Raw genomic sequence first — 19205 nt, forward strand, 5'->3', positions numbered from 1 at the left:
TTCCTCTTTCCAATCATGAAGAAATGGCAAAAATTTTACTTAAATACTGAGGTAATTGATAAATCTACGCTTACTTTGAAGGTTTAGAGAAATCGCATTATACGGTATAAAAAAATGAGAATATATATATATATATATAATTGAAGTAAGTGTATTGAGCTGAAAGGGGACTGTGTGTGTCGAAAAATAAAATTTACCAATAATCATATGTTTTTTTTATCAGGAGGACTTTTCGAACTATCTTCTACTATCCTGTATATCGTACATATCCAGTCACGCGAAGATCACAAAAGGTAAGAGAAACGCGTAAGTTTTTATCGCAAATGCATGATTATCTAATTACGTTGCTTTCCGATGACTCGCAATTTCTCCCTCTTCTTTTTTATTTCTTTCACTTTCTCATTGACACGAGAATGCCTCTAATCCTGGATCTTATTATTTATTCATCATGTACGTCCCGATGCAAATGTCCGATGCAAAATAGACACGGCTACGTTTAGCGGTAAATATGTGATGAGAATGTTTCGCGCGAAGAGCGAGACTGTGCTTTTTGTTGCAAACAAAGCCTTCGCTCTCCTAGAAAAACTGCTCTCCCTCTCTCTCACTCTCTCTCTTATACACACAGCTATCTAACGGAGCAGTAAAATCGTCGGTAATCGCTATTCTGAAGTCTCCAGGTCAAGAGACTTCAGCGTCGAAATGATGAAAATTCTAGGGGAATCACGTTTTTTCTCGGTTTACGGCATAAGAGTTCTCTAATAATACTACAGGTATACAGAGATCGGATATCGCTATATAGTGCATCGTCGGCGAATGTGTTATACATGATCCACAAAGCGTAATAATCCGTTGTTTTCCCCTTGAATCGTTAATCCCTCTCGGTTATCCCGAACCACGTTTTGCGCTATGGTGTATCGACGCAATAAAATGTACACAAAATTTTTACGATCGTAGACACGGTAAGAATTTATTTCGCATAAGGTAGAGCGAGACGGCAACAATTGCACGTTCGCATAAGATATGTCATTGCAGGATATAACGATAGCTATGCAATGTTTTATATTAGAAGACTCAGCAAAGAAACACAAAAAAAATAATGAAATACAGTAAGACAATAGTCGGGTATTCATATGATTCTTATTTTAAAACCGTTTCAAATATAATGTCTTATAATATACTATAATACAGCTCTGTGGTCGATATTTATAGTCGATGCTTAAATTTGAAAAACTGTCTTAAGTACAGTTTTAAGATATCATCAATCAAAGAGTTGTATTATCATCTTAAGACAATACTTAAGATTATCTTAAAATAACAACCGATTATGAATGCCGGCTAATGATAGTCTTTTTGTTCAATGTCTAAGTGAGAAAGATACATGTCTTTTAATAATAAAGTGAGTCTAATAAGTTTGTTAATGATAAACTACGTCATTTCATGTAAGGCTGTAAGAAACGTGTTATTTGCGATACTTCCGCGCGACGTACAATGGGCCTTGCATCACGCGTTTACTTAATATCTCGCAAGGCGCGATTTTCGCGGGCGTTATTCGTCATTGTCACGTCTGAGAAACGAAGCTGGTGTAAAAGAACTTATCGTCCCGTCTGTCGGGGCATGCAGTGGGTAAATCTTCGTGAAACGCGCACGGAGAACGAGACTGGAAAATTTCGCGCCCCGTTTGACGTATGTCATATAAATCAAAAAGCATTTCCACCGGACGATAAATACGTCTGGCATTTTTTTTCACGATGTAACACAAAATCCCGGACGATAACCGTCCGGTTACTTGTTGCGCTCAACTGCTCGCTCTTCGTACCTTCCAACGTATAACTTTAATCCGATTTTCAGCACGAATGCAATCTTCATTCTAGAGACTGAAGTAATCTCATTCTTACAAAACTATCGAGAGCTATCCATAATCCAATTTAAATTGGAGCTTAATTTTCAGCTAATTTCGAATAAACCATACTTCACCCGAGGCAGGATTGTGTCAGAATGTTTAATGTTAAAGCTTGGGAAAGAATTACGATATATATACATCGCACATCCAATTGAACATTAATAGAGGAATACAAATCCCGAACAGTTATTTCCGGTTTCTGATTATGAGGTATATAAATTTTATTTTTTCATGTGTTCACCAAACGTATAATCATTAACGTATAACATAAACATAATATAAACATAATGTTAAAATAATGCTACTGCACTTTGATGTGTCGGTCGTATTGATCGATTATTGAATTTACGTCATTTTTCGTTATGATTCAGTCAATATGACATTATGTTTTATTTTCTTGCTTTTTTTGAATACGTATCTAAATTCACCTTTCGCACGACGAGGTCGTTTGCGGATACTCGCGATGTCGGAATCACGGAGATATTAAGTGACGCGGACGTTCGCGAAAGAGCTTGGCAGGGCGCGCATAATTTGGTCCCTCGTTCCTCTTTCGCGAAACGAGGCCGTTTTTAAACCGGGCACGTACGGTATGTTTATTCAAATTTCCAACACGCACGTGAAACTTTCGCCTCCCTTTTCCTCCTCTGTCGACCGCCCTGTCCTTTCTCCTTCGCCGTTTTCGCGCGACCTACCAGCGCAGTTCACCAGCCAATATTTCATGGTGTGCACCTCGGTGTGCACCGGCAGGTGGGTGGGTAGGTGAATGCAGCACCCCCGGAATTGCAAGGAGATTGCCGGCCATGTCGCGCCAAGTCGACGTAACCGCACGTGTTCATGGAGTGAACGTGCCGTTTAAAATCCGCATGTTACAGCACATTACAAGCACCTCTTGGCCGCCTTACAGCGCGTTTGTCTTCGCCGACCGGCTGTAATAGAATAATCCGGTCTAGTCGCGGCCATAATTCATCCCCAGGTACTATTTTGATACTTTTCAAACTTAGCGGCGAACAAACGTAAGATATGTGCGGAATATTGTTGACGATGTTACGTTTGTATTCCGTCATCGAGGACACGTGTTTAAGGACGATGATTATTTGTGAGAGAGGCAGGTAAAAATGGTCGGGGAAGTGGGCTATGTGAAGTTGGCCCCCCCACTATTGCAAATCTAAAAATGACCAAACGTCAGTAAGCGACCACCAAACGAATGCTTACAGCCATTATTGCATTTGCGTTCTGCAAAGCCGAGTTTTAGAAATGGGGGGGGGCTAACTTCACACGCATATATCCTTTTTTTGATTTTTCCGGCTATAATTTCGACTACCAATTATCGGGAATGGACTACCAAACGTAAAGTCCTAACGTCCATGAAATACACACATAAACTTCAATATCGTATTATTAATATTATTTATTATTTAATATCCATCGCAGATACTTTAAATGTCTTTCATTTTACCACATAAAATTCTTTGTTCTATCTATAAAAAAGCCCCGTTGAATTTCATATTTCAGGGTTTCTCGAACCTCGAACTTCGAGTCAGATACGAGAAGATGATCGTCAGAAGTGTCCTACGTTGAGGAGAATCGCCGTAAACGCGACCACGCGGGGGTGATCGCGTGCCAATCGCAGCAGCTTGAAACTCGAGGCTCACCGAAAATATTCTCTCTTAGAAAAAGCAATCGGCCGGAAGCGAACCGATAACCAAGGAGCCGAAGGTCGAAGGGCAACGGCGGAATGGTCTCGGGGGAATGGGCAAAGGCGACGATGAAAGGAATGCGCCGTCAGAGGGGCACCACCATCGAAGAACCTAATTGATACGAGTAGATAAGACACTAACGATCACGCCGGATAAGAAATGAGCTATGAATGCGAGACTCCCCACAAAATTCCACGTTTCATTCACAGCAATTCCGCACGCTGCCTTTCTACCCTGTTCCATCATTTCTTCGGAGTATGTCATTTGGCATCACCAGGAATGTCATAGAATTTTATTGGACATGGACTTTGGCCGCGAATGACGTCAAGTGGGCATTTATGAGAAATAATGGGTTCACACGTTGGAATTCTCAATTAACACAATATGTCTAAATATAGTATTTTAAAAATTTTAATTAAAATTTATATTGTTTTTATTTGAAAAAATTCTGCAGCTGTCATTTTTTCTATATACATTTGAAATATTTGAATTCAATTAAATGCGTTTTAATTTTAAATTAAATTTTTTACAAATTTTATATAAAATAAAATACTTAATTATCAAAGAGGGGGAAAACTAAGAAAATTGTGGCATCTATAAGAACGTTGCTGGCCATCCATTGCGTTTTAAAACATAAAAATAAAAGTAAATCGGATAAGAGGATTAAATGCTGAGCGTTCCTAGTGCACCCTCATCTGTTTACGCCACTGTGTCTACCGTTTTATCCGAAAGCGTGCAGAAGATAAGGTACCAGGGCCATAAATTGCGTGCGTTCAATCCAGAGAGGGTAGGAGGATAAACGCGCACGCGAGCGAAGGGATGAAGGAGGCGTGGGGAGGAGGAATGAGGAAGAGAGGACAGGGTCGGCACACTCTGCAGCGAATTTCTTCGCGGATTAATATTTGCGGCGGCGGCTGCGGACGACGGCTTCCTGCAAGGCGAAAAGGGAGGTTTCCTCGCCAGACCCAGGAGATGGAACAAATAACGAACGCGACGTGCGGGACAAATGGGGAGGATCCATCCCCGGACTAACCGAGGTAATACGATACCCCACGTGAAAATCTTTGAAGAAAAGATAAAACAAAAAAATATTTTTACTGAAAGCGCGACTTCATTCATCGCGACTAAACAAGGATTCCCTCAAATGATCTTTCGAGAACAGTTGGTGTGCAAAATGATGCAAGGTACGATAAAAATGTCATTTCACGAGAGGATGTATATATCTGTAGATACAAAATTTAATTTCTTTGAAATCTTCTTCTACAAACTTTGTTGGTAAAGATACGAGTACACTGTTAGATACCAAAGGAGCAATAATAACTCAATCCTTTAAGTTAAATAATATTTTATTATTTTTAAAATCTTCATGTGTATCAAAATGTAAATCAATCCATTTTTATAATTACGTAGTTTTAAAGTAAATAATGTCCATATTACCATATGCACTTTGTAGATAATAAACTAACTGGAAGTCAAATTTAATACGTTTTCTTAAGTTAAAACGTTTAATTCCATTGTTTTAATTAAATTAATAATATATTAAATACGAACAGTAGCAACCTATAGAAATGATTAAAAATAATTTAAATGATGTATAATTTGACACAAGCTCTGATATTATTTTTTTATAAACGTTATTTAAAATTATATAATTAATTCAAAATTTAATTATCATTCTATTTGTACATGATATTTTCAAATATATTAATTATTAATCAATTATCAAATATTGTACGTCTTCTATTTTTTTACTATTTCGTACACATGCACACATTCAAGAATTAATGTCCACACTTCATAATTCTTAGTTACAAAAAGATGACCAACGTCATTCATCGTGAAAAAATTATGTCAACGAATGATCGATCGAATCGTTATATATCATAGTTTATCTTTTAATAAATCGCGATATATCCGAACTTTTCGCAACGCACATTTTCGCGACACCTGTCAAGTACGTTCCATTAAAAATGGTGGATTTAGGTGGGTCGCGTCTTCGCTTGGCAGATATTTAACCGCAACGTCGCGTAACATCAATACTGAAATCACACTGTCGCGATCTCACAATCCCATCCTGATGATATTTCAAAAGATATATTTAACTCAAACTTGTAAAATTGGTTATACCGTCAAAAATATTTTGTTACTTCAGAATAATTCAATATTCATTACTTATAATAGACTTTTTAAAATGTTTCTGGATTTTATTTAATGAGAAGAGAGAGAGAGAGATTTAGAGACCTATTTGTAGTCTGAGGGACATCGTCGTTACATCGGCAAATCCGCCACTGCAGAAGGTCTGGGATTCCATGAGGGTACGAAATCAGGATCGGGCGGAGAATGAAAACAGGAAGGAGACAGCGGATCGACCGACCCTCTTCCGCCTGTTCCTTTTGTTTTGTCTTTGACATACGCTCCGGTGGTACCGTCCTCTCCTCTTCCGGAGTCGAATCTATTCGAGCGTGAGGGATGCGACTGACAGTAGGAATTGTTATATCTCAGCGGGCCAGACGGACACCCGCTCGTAGTTCATCGATCTTCGACCGGTCGACGCCGCTGCTGTCGTCCACGCGATGGATTGGTTCCTACCTTCGTTAAAATTAATCAAGCGAAGCGCCGGTGCAATTGCCTTTGCCTACCACCCGCAACAATTCGCAGTATATTACTCGGATATGCATACCGCACGTGCATTCGTAGGATATACCGGATGTCCTTGGCAGGAATCTGTTTAGATGCGCAATCAATCGACCTTGATGAATTAATGAAACGATATTAAATTCATCATCATTGCGAAATTAAAAAATTTAATGGTAAGGAAAACGACGCAGAATAGATTACTACTATAATAAAGTCAGCATCTTAATAAAATTCATCCTTATACGATTAATTATTTTATCATTATATAATTCAGCTTCATATTTTATAAATATATTTCATAAACAATATTTTAAAGTAAGCATTTCTCAAATTAGAAATAATGTACGTATACACGCAAAAATACACGTATGATGCAAAACCATGAAAAGTCTCTGTAAATATATGTATCTATATGTTTCTTTAGACAGATTTTTCAATATATCCGATGTTTAATGAAAGCAATCTTGTAGTAAGCTCTCGCTGACGTGAAGAGTTTCCGATATACTCACAATCGAGTTCACAGCAATGATTCGCTTCAGGGCATGCTGCTTTTAATCTTCGACTTCGACCGGGTGGTTCTCGGCCACGCAACAACGGTTCATCTCGGATTCCTTAATAAATGAGTTTTTTATCGAGTTTTCGCTCGACCGAGTCGAGTGCAACCCCGGTTTCATATATATCAGAAACTTATATACCGAGACTCATTCAGACTCTCATATCGCCATCCATCTTTTCGAAGACAGGAGACACAAGGGCACATAATACACGCATTGGAAGGATACATACGAAGGTCTCGATGGCCTTGGCAATAGATTTAGACTTCAACTTTTTCGAACATGTCTTTATTTTAACTAAAATGTTACGCTAATATCTTTTTAACCCGTCGTCAGATAAGGCCTTCATAAAAAGTTAGGTGTTAATTAGGTTTTATAAGAGGGAGACTATTAAGAAAAAATCTAATATGAATTCATTAAAGGTTTAGGGTGACGCGTGATTGTATACGTGCGAAAACGGATTTTATAAAAGGTTGATTGGATTTACAAGGTAGAACTGCTTTCTAAGAGCTGATAAGATGAAAAAGATCGATTAGTATTCAAAAGTTGCATCACTATCTGATGTAACAACAAGTGTTATTCTTTTATTTCTCTTATAATATTATATACATATTGTATAATTTTAAAAGTTTAAAAAAACACGTTTGCTTTTCTCAAAACTCTTATGTACAATGTCGTTAACTCTGTACACAGTTTTTATTTATCTATACTTAGACATACTATTTTTCATATATGAAGTTATCCGTGTTATCACACACAGAGCTTCTAAGTCAGTCTTTTCATCACGTTTGAGAAAATTACCGTATATTAATTTTTTAATTGATCATAAATAAACTATAAAAAATATATCTATCACTCAGTAGTAGTCTAAAATTATAAGTATCGAAAAACATGACTTCTTTACTTTTACTAATTCTATCAATAATAAAATTTTGAAATTTTATCAGATTTCTCGGAGACTTAGAATACGTGTATATCTAAGTTTAAGATTATGTTTGCTTTAACATAAGATCGAGTTCTTGTAAAAGCTGTGTCATACGTTTTATTAAAGTAAATCCGGACATTGTGTCTGGTCGTAATGTTCGGATATAGCACTGCTTATACAGATTCGCAAGTGTCTCATGCCTGAAATTCCATTAAAAACAAGATGTATTAAAATAATAAAATATGAATTTCAATCTTTGAAATATTATATAATAAATTTATAATAACGTACTCTTTTTTATTATGCACAGGACTTTTACTAAGAAATAGCTTGGTTAACGATCGTAAAAGAAATTGTAATCTCTGTTCCAACAGAACTATGAGATTTTCCTCATCATCCATTAATTTTTGTTCTTCGGCCACTTTTTCCTGTTCAGCTTTACCATCCTCTGTTTTGTTTTCGATTGTTTTTTGTTTTGCATTATCTCGCTCGCATAATATTTTCATCATAGGTATACAATGTAATATTAATTCCAAACCATTTTGGTATGCTTTTAGCTTACTATTAAAAGTAGTACAATCTGAAAAATCAAACGTAAAATTCTGTTAAGACAAAAGAAAATTTAAACAATGAGAAGAAGGATAACTTCCTAAAAAGAAAGACATACTGCGCGCTTGGTATTCCATCAGGGCGACTCTTTCCATTTGAATCGTCAAATATTCCGAACTCTGCTCTAACGAGAGCAATAGCTTCGCTGCTTTATCGTAATACAATTTGCACAACTGTAAACTCGTCTTTTTCTTGCTACTATCCGCATCCGACTCAATTTCTCTGTACACGCTATGGTATAACAAAGCCAATCGATGTTGAATGGTCGCAGCACGGAATTGATAAATCGGCTGACGTGGTCCCGGTGTATCTATATCACAATATTTGAGTGCCTTCTGAAGAGTATCTACTACTTCTCTCTCCAATTCCACTTCATCCTGCAAAAAAAAATTAAAAAAGAATTCGTTAATGCATTTATTAGTGAATTTATCATTGAAGTTTTGACGTGAAAAATCTATTTACGCAACGGTAAAGATTACATATTAGTTAAACTACTGTACTTTGTATTTAGCAGTAGGATAATCCTGTAATAGCGAGGCTTTCGTGTACAACGTTGTCGAAAAATCCCACATGACCGTGTCCCATATTGCCGGATTTGTTTTCCTGTCACCTAAGACTTGCAAAGCCTTTTGATAGCTCACGAGTGCCTTGTTATAAAAATGACGCTCCTGCGTGTTTTGTTTGTCATGCATATGTGCACAGAGTCGCATAAGTCGACCGGTATTGGAGTGCAAAAGCGCCAAATTTGCTTCGTCGTGAACCGTCTCGAAAGCTTTAACCCCAGATTCCAAGTGAGTTAACGAATGCGTTAAAAGTATAGTTACGTCCGGCAAATTCGATGATTCATCCATATTTTCTTGCTGATATCGAGCTATAAAAATGTATAAATGTCTTGATTAATAAACAATTAATAAACAAAATACTTATTATCTTCTATTGAAATACACGAAGTTTACATACATCCCGCTTGATTCATGTAAAGAGCACCCAACTCGTTATGGATGTTCCCTAGTCGTCTCAACAAGTTATTTTTGTCCATCGGCTCCAGAGACAGAGCTTTCTTGTAACACTTGTATGACGAAACCAATGTAGATTCTAGACTTTCTAATTCCTTCGGTAATAATTCAGCACCATCTGTAATAAAATACGCAATAGTAACGATTGTTCATGTATTACTTTCATTTCTAAGTACATATTTCGATGTTTACTCATATCCAAATCCTCTATACTGAACAATTTTTCAACTATTTTCTCTTCCATTTCGTTCTTCGTATTGTAATCTTTCCTATGCTTCTCCACGTTGCACCAGTCCTGCACCGTCATAAAACAACAATCCCCCGCGCGAGCTAATAGATAACTAACCGATTTATCATTTCTTACACCGCAGAAGATTTCCAATATTTTTTGACAATACAATACTTCCAACATATATCTTAAGGAGGCACCATAATTTTTATTTACATATTCATTCTCGGCGAGCACAGCCAATATTAACGACGCTTTCTCGTATAATAATATTTCTAAATGAGCACTCCAACAAATGTTATCGCTTTTTTTCGGCGCTTGCCATGTTGGCAATGTTTCTGTCTTCGGTTTACACAACAGAGCATTCACGTTTGCTACTTCCTTCGTAATGTTCTTTTCACTTTTCTTCTTTTTCTGTTTGTTTTTCTTTTTATGGGCGGGACTATGATTCTCCAAATTTGTTTTGGACGTGGTACTCTTGTCGTTCTGATTTAATGGGGTATAAGGCATAGGAATCGCTTGGAAAGGTTTCGCTACGTTAGGATGCATCTCCTCGTATTTCTTTTTCTCTTTCTCATGTTCTTCAGTTTTTTTTTTCTCCTCGTCATTGCTGTCATCAGTTGGAAAATATTGAAGACAATCGAGTCCGTGCGTAACATGTTCCAATCCAGACAGACATCTCTCTTCTACAGTACCTGACATTGGAGGTGCCTTATACTTTGGTTGCTCACGTTCCACTTGCTCTTTCACTGCAAGAACGATTATAATGTTAATCTTTATAAAAAATTTAAAATAATAGAATTGAATTCAAGCTTATTTACTGTTGGCTAAGGTCAAAGATTTAATCGCGCAAGTTTCTTCTTCCTCTTCCTTTTCATTTTCTTGACTTGCACCACACTCGCTATGAACATCCTCTTCGTCGCTTTGATCTGATAACCCTGGACTGGCTGGATCTGTATCCGATGGTATGTACAAATCCGAAAGCATAAAATGTGCAGATGTAACGATTTGCGGATATTTCTCCTTAGGCAGCAACTGAACGCAATTTTTCAACAGCATTCTAATCGTGCCTTGATAGCGATGATAATCGGGAGAATATTTCATGTTGCGAGCTACTCTGTATAACAACATTGCAACAGGCACAGTAAAAGGATTTTGTCCCTTCTCTTCTGAAACATCACTGCACAATGATGTTAAATCATATAACTTCACAACATCATCATCCTTACCTGAAAAAAAAAAAATATTACGTGAATGAAATATTTAGCTAATGTAAAAATTTTAATTTATATTTTCTATATTTCAAGTTTAACATTTACCCTTAAATAACCAGTAAGTGTGACCAGCTTTTGTCGCATTATTTTTTAGAAAACTTAAAATATTCTGAGCAACGTCTCGAATTACTTTAGGACTAAACTTTGAATTATCTAAATTTGGAAGGTCTTCCGTCTTTATCAGTTCATATTTCTGTACGATACCATTTAAATGATAACACATCACTACTTCTGGAACATTACACATTAAATTGTCCAACCAATAGTCTATTCCTGTTAAGACATTTATAGGTTTTGTCATATCTCTCAGTCGTAAACTTATGCATGGATGTGTTTGACCGCCAAATATCGGCATGTCTGTCCCCACAAGCATCTGTATGTTTTCAAACGTCCATACAACGTTTCTTGAAAAATTATGTTTGTAATTTGGATCAGGTACTTTCTCCTCTTGTGTAGGCTCAGGTAAACATGGTTCTAATGTTTTCACAGGTAACTGAGGTTTTTCGCTTCCTTTGTCTTTATCCGCTAGTACTATAGAGTGATATAGAAATTTTGATACCAGATTCCTCTGTTGTAAACTATTTCTACTGTATGCCTTATGAAAGAGACGTTTTTCTTTGTCACCAAGATTTTGAAAAATATGCTCGTAGAAGAATTTTTTTAACCATTCCCAATCGCTCTCCGCTTGTCTCAGTAGATATTTATGTATGTCAAAATCATCTAGCAACAATGTATTTTCAATACGATGAACCATCATTGAAATCACATCATGATTGTAAGGCAGTTTAAGCAATTTCTTTATATTTTCAGCATCTGACACCACATCCACTTCACCAACGCAATCAGGAAACATGTGTGCCATGCGAAAACTAGAGAATCCGGTACTCTGAGACCAAACATTTTGTAGACCATAACTTTCTGCCGAGCTACTAAGCCAGTTACTGGGTGGAAGGTTCAAATCTGTGTTGCATTGTAATTGTGCATATGTCACTGGAGTTTGTACTGCAGAATATTTCACTACTGCAGTTGATTTCACGGGTTTCTTTGGAGAATCTGGCGGTATAGCTAGAGCCATTGACTTCATCTGTAATATATAAAATTAGTTCTTAATTCCGTACCTTATAAAATTTACTAAAAATATTATCAACTTATCTGATTAATTAAATATCGAATTAAAGATATGAAGACATGATATAACATAGAGGATCATCTTTACATACATATATCAATAGTAATAATAATGATATTAATATAACCTCTCTGCAGAAGAGAGTATATTATTTTTCAAATAAAATAAATCAAAATGTTGATCACATTTGTAATAAACTTACTGGAACAATGTTAGTATCTGTATTTTTCGACATCCTTTTGAATCAACTGTATGATAGTAAAATATTACTGTATCTGAAAATATCTAGATGGATGCGTGAAGCTATGCAAAGCATGGCACTGTCGGCATTGACTCACAAGCCTGCTTAAACCAGATAAAGAAAAGCCTTGAAAACCTTGCGAAGACTGCAAGTAGACATGGATGGGACACGAGTGGACTGGAGTAGTGGAGTGGACACAGTGGACATGCCCAGTGCCCACGTTTTATCTGTTTTATAAAATTGTGAAATCTGTCTAGTGGCGCCTCTATGTGTACAAAACGTTCAATTTGAACTATATAGTCACATAGATTTTCCGGTGGATAACAAATTTTCGGTCTTCAATTTAATTTGCTAACAGTCTAACAGACTAAACAAAAAATTGAAGTGCGTTATCCGGATGACTACATAGTGTTAAATTATATGTTTATGTACAAAAATAGAATGATATATAGAAAATTTAAGAAACAGAATTTCAATTTTATTCATAAAAAATAAAATCGATCAATCACATGTATTATGTTGTGTAAAAAAACATTGCAAAAAAAGTTATTAATAAGTTCTAATCAAAATAAATTTAAATTATATATATGTATATTTTTTAAATTTAACAGACATATATAACATATTATTTTTTATGAATATAAAATTGAAATTTTGGTTTATATGCGTATTTTTTTATTATATACGCATATAGGCCCGTATTCAGAACGCGCTTACAACGATATTAGCGCTCTAACATGCTATAGTTTACGTTACGCATACTACGGAATTTCAGAGATAAAATTGCGCTTTTATCAATAAAAACGCGTTCTGAATAAAACATAGTTGGAGACACTACCGCGCGTCTCCTGATATATTATATTTTTACAATGTGTGTGATTAGTATAGATTTCATTTTTTTTATAAATAAATTAAATTAAAATTCTCGTTTTCCTATAGATTTTCTTCAAATATCTGTGTGTACTACATTATTTATTTTAATAGAAAGAAAAAAATTTTTGTAAATAACAATAACATTTTCTTTATTTTTTAGTACAAAGTCAAGAGGAAAAATGTGTCTTCCAATCAAGCAGATATAATATATATTTCTTGGTAAACAAGTTTCGAGAAAAACAATGTGTAAACTATACCTAAGATCGATAGCTTTCAACGTTGAAGCGAAGCCCAAGAAACTCGTAGATCAACCGTCAAAGTCACAAAGTTACGATATCGAAGTCTTAAATAATATTATGCAAGACATGCATTTATACGTGCTAATAAAATCACTTTTTTTTTGTGTCTCCGATCTTCCCTTTCTCTTTTGTAACATGATAATGTTTCAAAATTAAATTCATTTGTCAGCAAAAGAATAAGCGAAAACGTCTCTAGCGAAAATAAAAATCAGAGTGTAAAGTCGAATGTAAGGGGAGAGAGAGTGACAAAAGCGTTTTTTTTTTAAAAACGAAAATTGTTGAGATAACGAAAAACATAAAAGAGTTTATTCTTTTTTTACATTTCGTTTTTTATATTTCTCAATTTTCGTCTTCTAGAAACTCCGTTTACGTTTCTGTCACTCTCTCCTTATAACATTCGTTTTGCGATCAAATCTTTCTTTTTGTCAAAGGTCACAATAAAATAATCCACCCAAATGTCTCAGAAACGCAGAAAACCGTCGTGTGAGCACATCTCATCCGCACTTAAACGCCTTAGGAAGTCCTAAAAGTCTATCATACGTCATCGTATATACCTAGTATATAAGTCCCCTACTGTTGCTCGGTGATCTATTCATCTCTGAACGGAAGAGACAAAGACATTTTTATCATGGTGGTGAATTTTAAGGTCTACAAAAAATGTTCACCCAACGGCAAGCTCGCTGTTTATTTGGGCAAACGGGACTTCATCGACTACCTGTCGGGTACTGAATCAATTGATGGTGTAGTCCTGGTCAGTCCGGAGTATGTCGATAGCAGCAGGAAAGTATGGTGCCAACTATTGTGCAGCTTTCGCTACGGACGCGAACAGGACGAGGTGATGGGCCTCAATTTCCAAAAGGATCTTTTCCTGGCGTCAGAGCAGATTTTCCCACAAGTTAAAAAGCCCGAGTCTAATCCTACCAAATTGCAAGACAGGTGAGAAATATTTATTATCTAATAATATTTAGACTCATAGGCATGAAATATATAGTGCAGTGTAAATCCGTACTACAGCACTCCAGATAGCAAAATGCTAGCAGTATGCCAGCAAACTTGATCATGACATTACATCAGATATCAAAAGCTGCTGCTTCCTCATTATATAAGCTTAGTTTCTAATAGCTTATCCTGCCAACTTAATACAACGATAGAAACACAACAAAAATCAATCATTATTTGCTATCACATCGTGACAGCGAAAACGCGGTAAAAATACAGCACGACTTGACATAATCAGGTACTGACAGCAAAAACATCACAATGTGACGGCAGGCTGTGCTCGATTTTTACTGCGTTTTTGCTGTCAGTACTTAATTATGTCAGGTCGTGCGGTATTTTTGCCGCCTTTTTGTTGTCATAATATGACAATAAGTGTACCAGATTTTTAACTACATTTTGCTGATTTAACATGTCGTCATGTTTTATATCAAGTATTGATTTATTGTATTCTGTTTGCTTTATTTCGGTAACGTTTAATGAATTTTTACAGAATTTTTGCTAGTGTATTATGACGCAGGTCTGCTTTATTTTTGCTGTATTTCTGTTAGCGCTATACTGAAATGGTAAAAACCATGTTCGACTGCTGTTCAATTTTTGCCATTATAATATGTAGCATAAATTTGCAATGCGTGCTTTTGGTAGGTTTGGCTATCTGGGGTACGTTGCTATAACGTTATAATTATGTTACTGCAATATTAATTAAATAAAAATTAATTGAAGGTTTTAATCAATATTTAATGATGTTTAAAAACATCCAATATTTCAAAATTGATTTTAATTTATTATATTTCTTTATTGTTTTCTTTTTACGTTGTTCTAAAGATTGCTAGATATTGATAAGTGATGAAGTTGTCTTTTTAACGCTTTCAACAAGCGAGATTAACTTGTCAACTGTAGATAGATTGTAAGAATCTGAACATGTCTTTCTGGAACAGGTTGTTGAAGAAACTGGGTTCGAACGCGATACCCTTTACCTTCACATTCCCGCAGAGCGCGCCGTCCAGCGTGACTCTTCAACCTGGACCCGACGAGACCGGCGAGCCATGTGGCGTAAGTTACTACATAAAGGTATACTGTGGCGAGACGGAGACCGACGTGACCCACAAGCGTAGCACCGTCTTGATGGGTATCCGCAAGATCCAGTATGCACCCACGAAGCAGGGTCATCAGCCGTGCACCGTGGTGCGCAAGGACTTCCTGCTGAGTCCAGGCGAGCTCGAGCTCGAGGTTACTCTGGATAAGCAGCTGTACAATTACGGCGAAACGATCACCATCAACGTGTGCGTGCGTAACAACAGCAATAAGATGGTGAAGAAGATCAAGGCGCTGGTGCAGCAAGGCATCGACGTGGTGATCTTTCAGAACGGTCAATTTCGAACAGTGATAGACGCGATTGAGACACAGGACGGCTGCCCAATCAATCCCGGTTCGACTCTGCAAAAGGTGCTCTATCTGAAGCCTTCCCTGGCGAACAATAAGCATCGTCGCGGTATTGCCCTGGACGGCATAATGAAGCGGGATGAGAGCGACCTCGCGTCCAGCACTCTGCTTACCTCGCCGGATGTGCGCGACACTTTCGGCATCATTGTATCCTACGCCGTCAAGGTCAAGCTTTATCTGGGCGCTCTGGGCGGCGAGTTGGCGGCTGAGCTGCCATTCATTTTGATGAGACCCAAGCCATCCGATCGGGTCAAACTTGTCCCGACGGACAGCGTGCTGATTGAAGACATCCCGCACGAGAAGGTCGACGAGAAAGTCGGCTTCTAAAATAACGTTTCAATATCCCGTGGGACCATCGCCCGAGCTCTCGCTTCGATCGCTTCTTGCGCCTAATTCTAATTCTAATTAGCATATCGAGCAGGCACAAGGATAATACTGACGTCTAAAAGTCATCTAAAGGGCGTCTTAATCCGGAGTAGTCACTTGATTTTTTTTACGTAAACGGTTATCTGGGATATTTTTACACCTTAATTAAAATCACTGATTAACAATTTTACATTATTAACAACATTTTGTATATAATAATTAATTTTTCAATTTTTTCTGTTTTTTATTTATATTTGAGAGCATTATATATATAGTATATATCGAATTTTTTACATTATGATTTGTATTTTATTAATATTTCAAAACACATTATGGATATCGATTTAATTATTGTATAATTATTTGAAAAGAGTAAGTAGAAACAGTAAAAAATAAAAAAATATTAAACGAAATAAGTATGTTAAGTAACTTATTGTGTGAAGATGGTATTTTTAAAAATAAAGATTTTAAATAATGCTTTTGTATTGTGAGTTTTCAATGAAATGCATATTTAAAAGTTCAAGAATAGTTGTTAAAAAAGAAAGAACATACGTTATATAATATTCATATATTTTACAATAATTTACATTTTTTTCATGTAAGTGACTATTTCCGTGTTAATTAACGTATTAGTTTTTAGATATCTTTCAGAATTCGCCTATGATATTGCCAGTTGAATCTGTACTTTTTATTATAAATCGCAAGTCAGTTTCTGTATATGAATCATATAAAAAATATCGAATTAATTAAATCTACTGATATCTTTTGAAGAAATATTTATTTATATATTTAGCTAATTAATTTATATAACAATAATTAATACGTTGAGAATGGTTAATTTATATAAACATCGATCTCCCATTAATTATTTTCGGAAAATAATTTATTGATTGTGTATCGATTGTTTTAATATAAGCGCGAATTTGTAATAAGCATCTAACTGCATCTCTCTCTATATGTACGTTTAATTAAATTCTTCAATCTCTCTGAAACTCGTAATTAAAATGCGTCAATTCAATTCCCTCAAAATGTTCCCCAAATTTTATTATTATACGATTGCGCATATCGTAAAATAGTTATTACAGAAATGTATATATTTTACAAAATCAATAAAACATATAAAAAACGTCTGTTTATCAGTTAGGCGCGACTTTCGTCGCGTGTGCGTATAATCGATCTCGTGAACAACCGTAGCTTTAGAATACCAAGTCTTCCCATGCTTTTATTTTTATTCGTTAATTAACCTTTACAGGAAAACTGCTGCAATGGCGCGCTACAATTGTGTACATATTTTAAGACAAAGAATAAAATGAAATAATCAATTATAACAAATTTTATTCAAGGAAAAGTGCACTGTAAGATTTTGTAAATAGATCCTACTCTTTCCAAAGAAAATAAAATCCGTCTGCGCTGATTTTAAATCCCATCGCCTCAGGATCGGGCGGGGTGCATCAGGATACCAGTCTTTCGGAACACTTTGAGTCCACAATAACGAGAGATCGCTCGCATGCGATTCGCCACATATGGGGTGTCACTCGGATTTCCGTCTTCCTGCTGAGAAAGTATCCGTGGCGAAGGGCACGGGTGGTTGTCGACGAAGGAAAATCACCCGATACATGCGACACGAGTGTTGGTGGAGCGACGAGGAGCAGGCAGCCAGACATGGATAACACCGCGATGCGAGAAGGACGCGGCGATGGCACGGCGGTAGCTAGACCAGGATGGAAAGAGGCGCGAGAAAGAGGAAGAGAAAGAAAGAGTGAGAGCGAAGGGGTCGGTCGACCGGTACCATGGTCCCAAGCTAGGAGCCGAGTGTCAGTCAGGCTCGAGACACCCGCGCGAACGGAGCGAGAGAGCGAGGTGGTGGCTCGGCTGGTTTACCTTCCCTTCTTCGTACGTTCTTCGCGGATGCAACCCCCTTCTCCTACACCCACTCAGACGAGGTAGTAATCTCCCGGTCTGTCACGGAGTAGTGTCGCGCGGAGTGCCGTAGGGAATAGGATACGCGCAGAGAGGAAAGAGAGTCGCCGGTGTCATCCGGATAACGTTGCTCGTTATCACACCCCGTAGCACGCGCCTGCACCTCCACTCAGTCGGCACTCGATCGGCGGCGATACGCAAGGAAGGATCGCCACGACGACGACGACGACGACGAGGCGGCGATTGTTGTGAGCTACTCCGAAGGCCGAGTGTGTAAGTACACCTGCATGTATACAGGTCTATCTGACCCCTTTAAAAAATGGGGGAAAAAAAAGGCGAGGTCGCCGCGCAAGGTTCTTTGATTATCCGCTCCGTTTCTTGCTGCGACTCGCGAGGAGAGGAGGTCTCTGTGCCGAGCCCTCGTGCGGAAACCTCCTCTCGTAGCCCCAGACGTCGGCATCGATTTCCTCGTGCCCCGCCATCGCCGCCGCCACCGCCGCCTCTGCCGCCGCCGCCGCCGCCGCCGCCGCTGTCGACAACAACGAGCCCTCGCCCTTCCAGCGACCGCTCGCATGCCGGATCTTTCCTTGTCTTCCCCTCGGGATCTTTCTTTCCCTCGCGATTAATACGAATTCGCGAGACTCTCCTTCGAATATCTTTCAAGGTGTTGCTAAGTGGGGGGGGGGGGAGGGGGAGGGCGAGACGCGGTGGCGTCCGACGAGTACTATATTGACCCAACCGGCGAACAATATATCCAAGGACGAGGGTGTCAAATTTTCGGAGTAATGTGTTCGCGTAGGGTCTTCTCGAGAGGAAATTCGTCACGCCCATACACGATCCGACCGACCTTCATTTAACTTAGCGCTCAAGCGTGAATTTGATTCATCTCTCCCATAAAAATTACGTTACCCTTTAAATGTCGAATACTTGGACAAATATAGTCTGTGAACGAAAAAACTGCGTTGCCTTAACAGACCAGCGCTCGTAATGTATCCGCGCATCCATATAAGAGTTAAAGGGTTAAGTGTTTGTATGAAGGGAGAATCGAGCAGCTGATACGTTGCTAACCGACTAGAAGAGGTTCGAAGATACTCTTT

General features: G+C 37.6%; 2 protein-coding genes across 3 annotated transcripts; one reads left to right on the forward strand and one right to left on the reverse strand.

Moving 5' to 3' along the window:
- Positions 1 to 7762: 7762 nt before the first annotated feature.
- On the reverse strand, positions 7763 to 12368 carry LOC108783614 (erythroid differentiation-related factor 1). 2 transcript variants are annotated; one of them, XM_018552217.1, is made up of 9 exons: positions 12309 to 12368; positions 10887 to 11925; positions 10389 to 10796; positions 9531 to 10316; positions 9283 to 9456; positions 8823 to 9193; positions 8381 to 8699; positions 8005 to 8293; positions 7763 to 7913 (listed from the first exon to the last, which is right to left on the reverse strand). In XM_018552217.1, exons 2-9 carry the CDS (start codon positions 11923 to 11925, stop codon positions 7778 to 7780), a joined length of 3522 nt encoding a protein of 1173 aa, XP_018407719.1. In that variant the 5' UTR covers positions 12309 to 12368; the 3' UTR covers positions 7763 to 7777. The 2 variants fall into 2 exon arrangements, with proteins under 2 accessions (XP_018407719.1, XP_018407718.1); XM_018552216.1 differs by having other exon boundaries at positions 12173 to 12356.
- A 1643-nt stretch (positions 12369 to 14011) lies between these two features.
- Positions 14012 to 16343, forward strand: Arr1 (arrestin 1). The gene is made up of 2 exons (XM_018552262.1): positions 14012 to 14319; positions 15318 to 16343. Exons 1-2 carry the CDS (start codon positions 14012 to 14014, stop codon positions 16147 to 16149), a joined length of 1140 nt encoding a protein of 379 aa, XP_018407764.1. The 3' UTR covers positions 16150 to 16343.
- The last annotated feature ends 2862 nt before the right edge of the window (positions 16344 to 19205 follow it).

Source organism: Cyphomyrmex costatus, unplaced genomic scaffold, assembly GCF_001594065.2.
Source record: "Cyphomyrmex costatus isolate MS0001 unplaced genomic scaffold, Ccosl1.0 scaffold157, whole genome shotgun sequence".
Classification (NCBI taxonomy): Eukaryota; Metazoa; Arthropoda; class Insecta; order Hymenoptera; family Formicidae; genus Cyphomyrmex; species Cyphomyrmex costatus.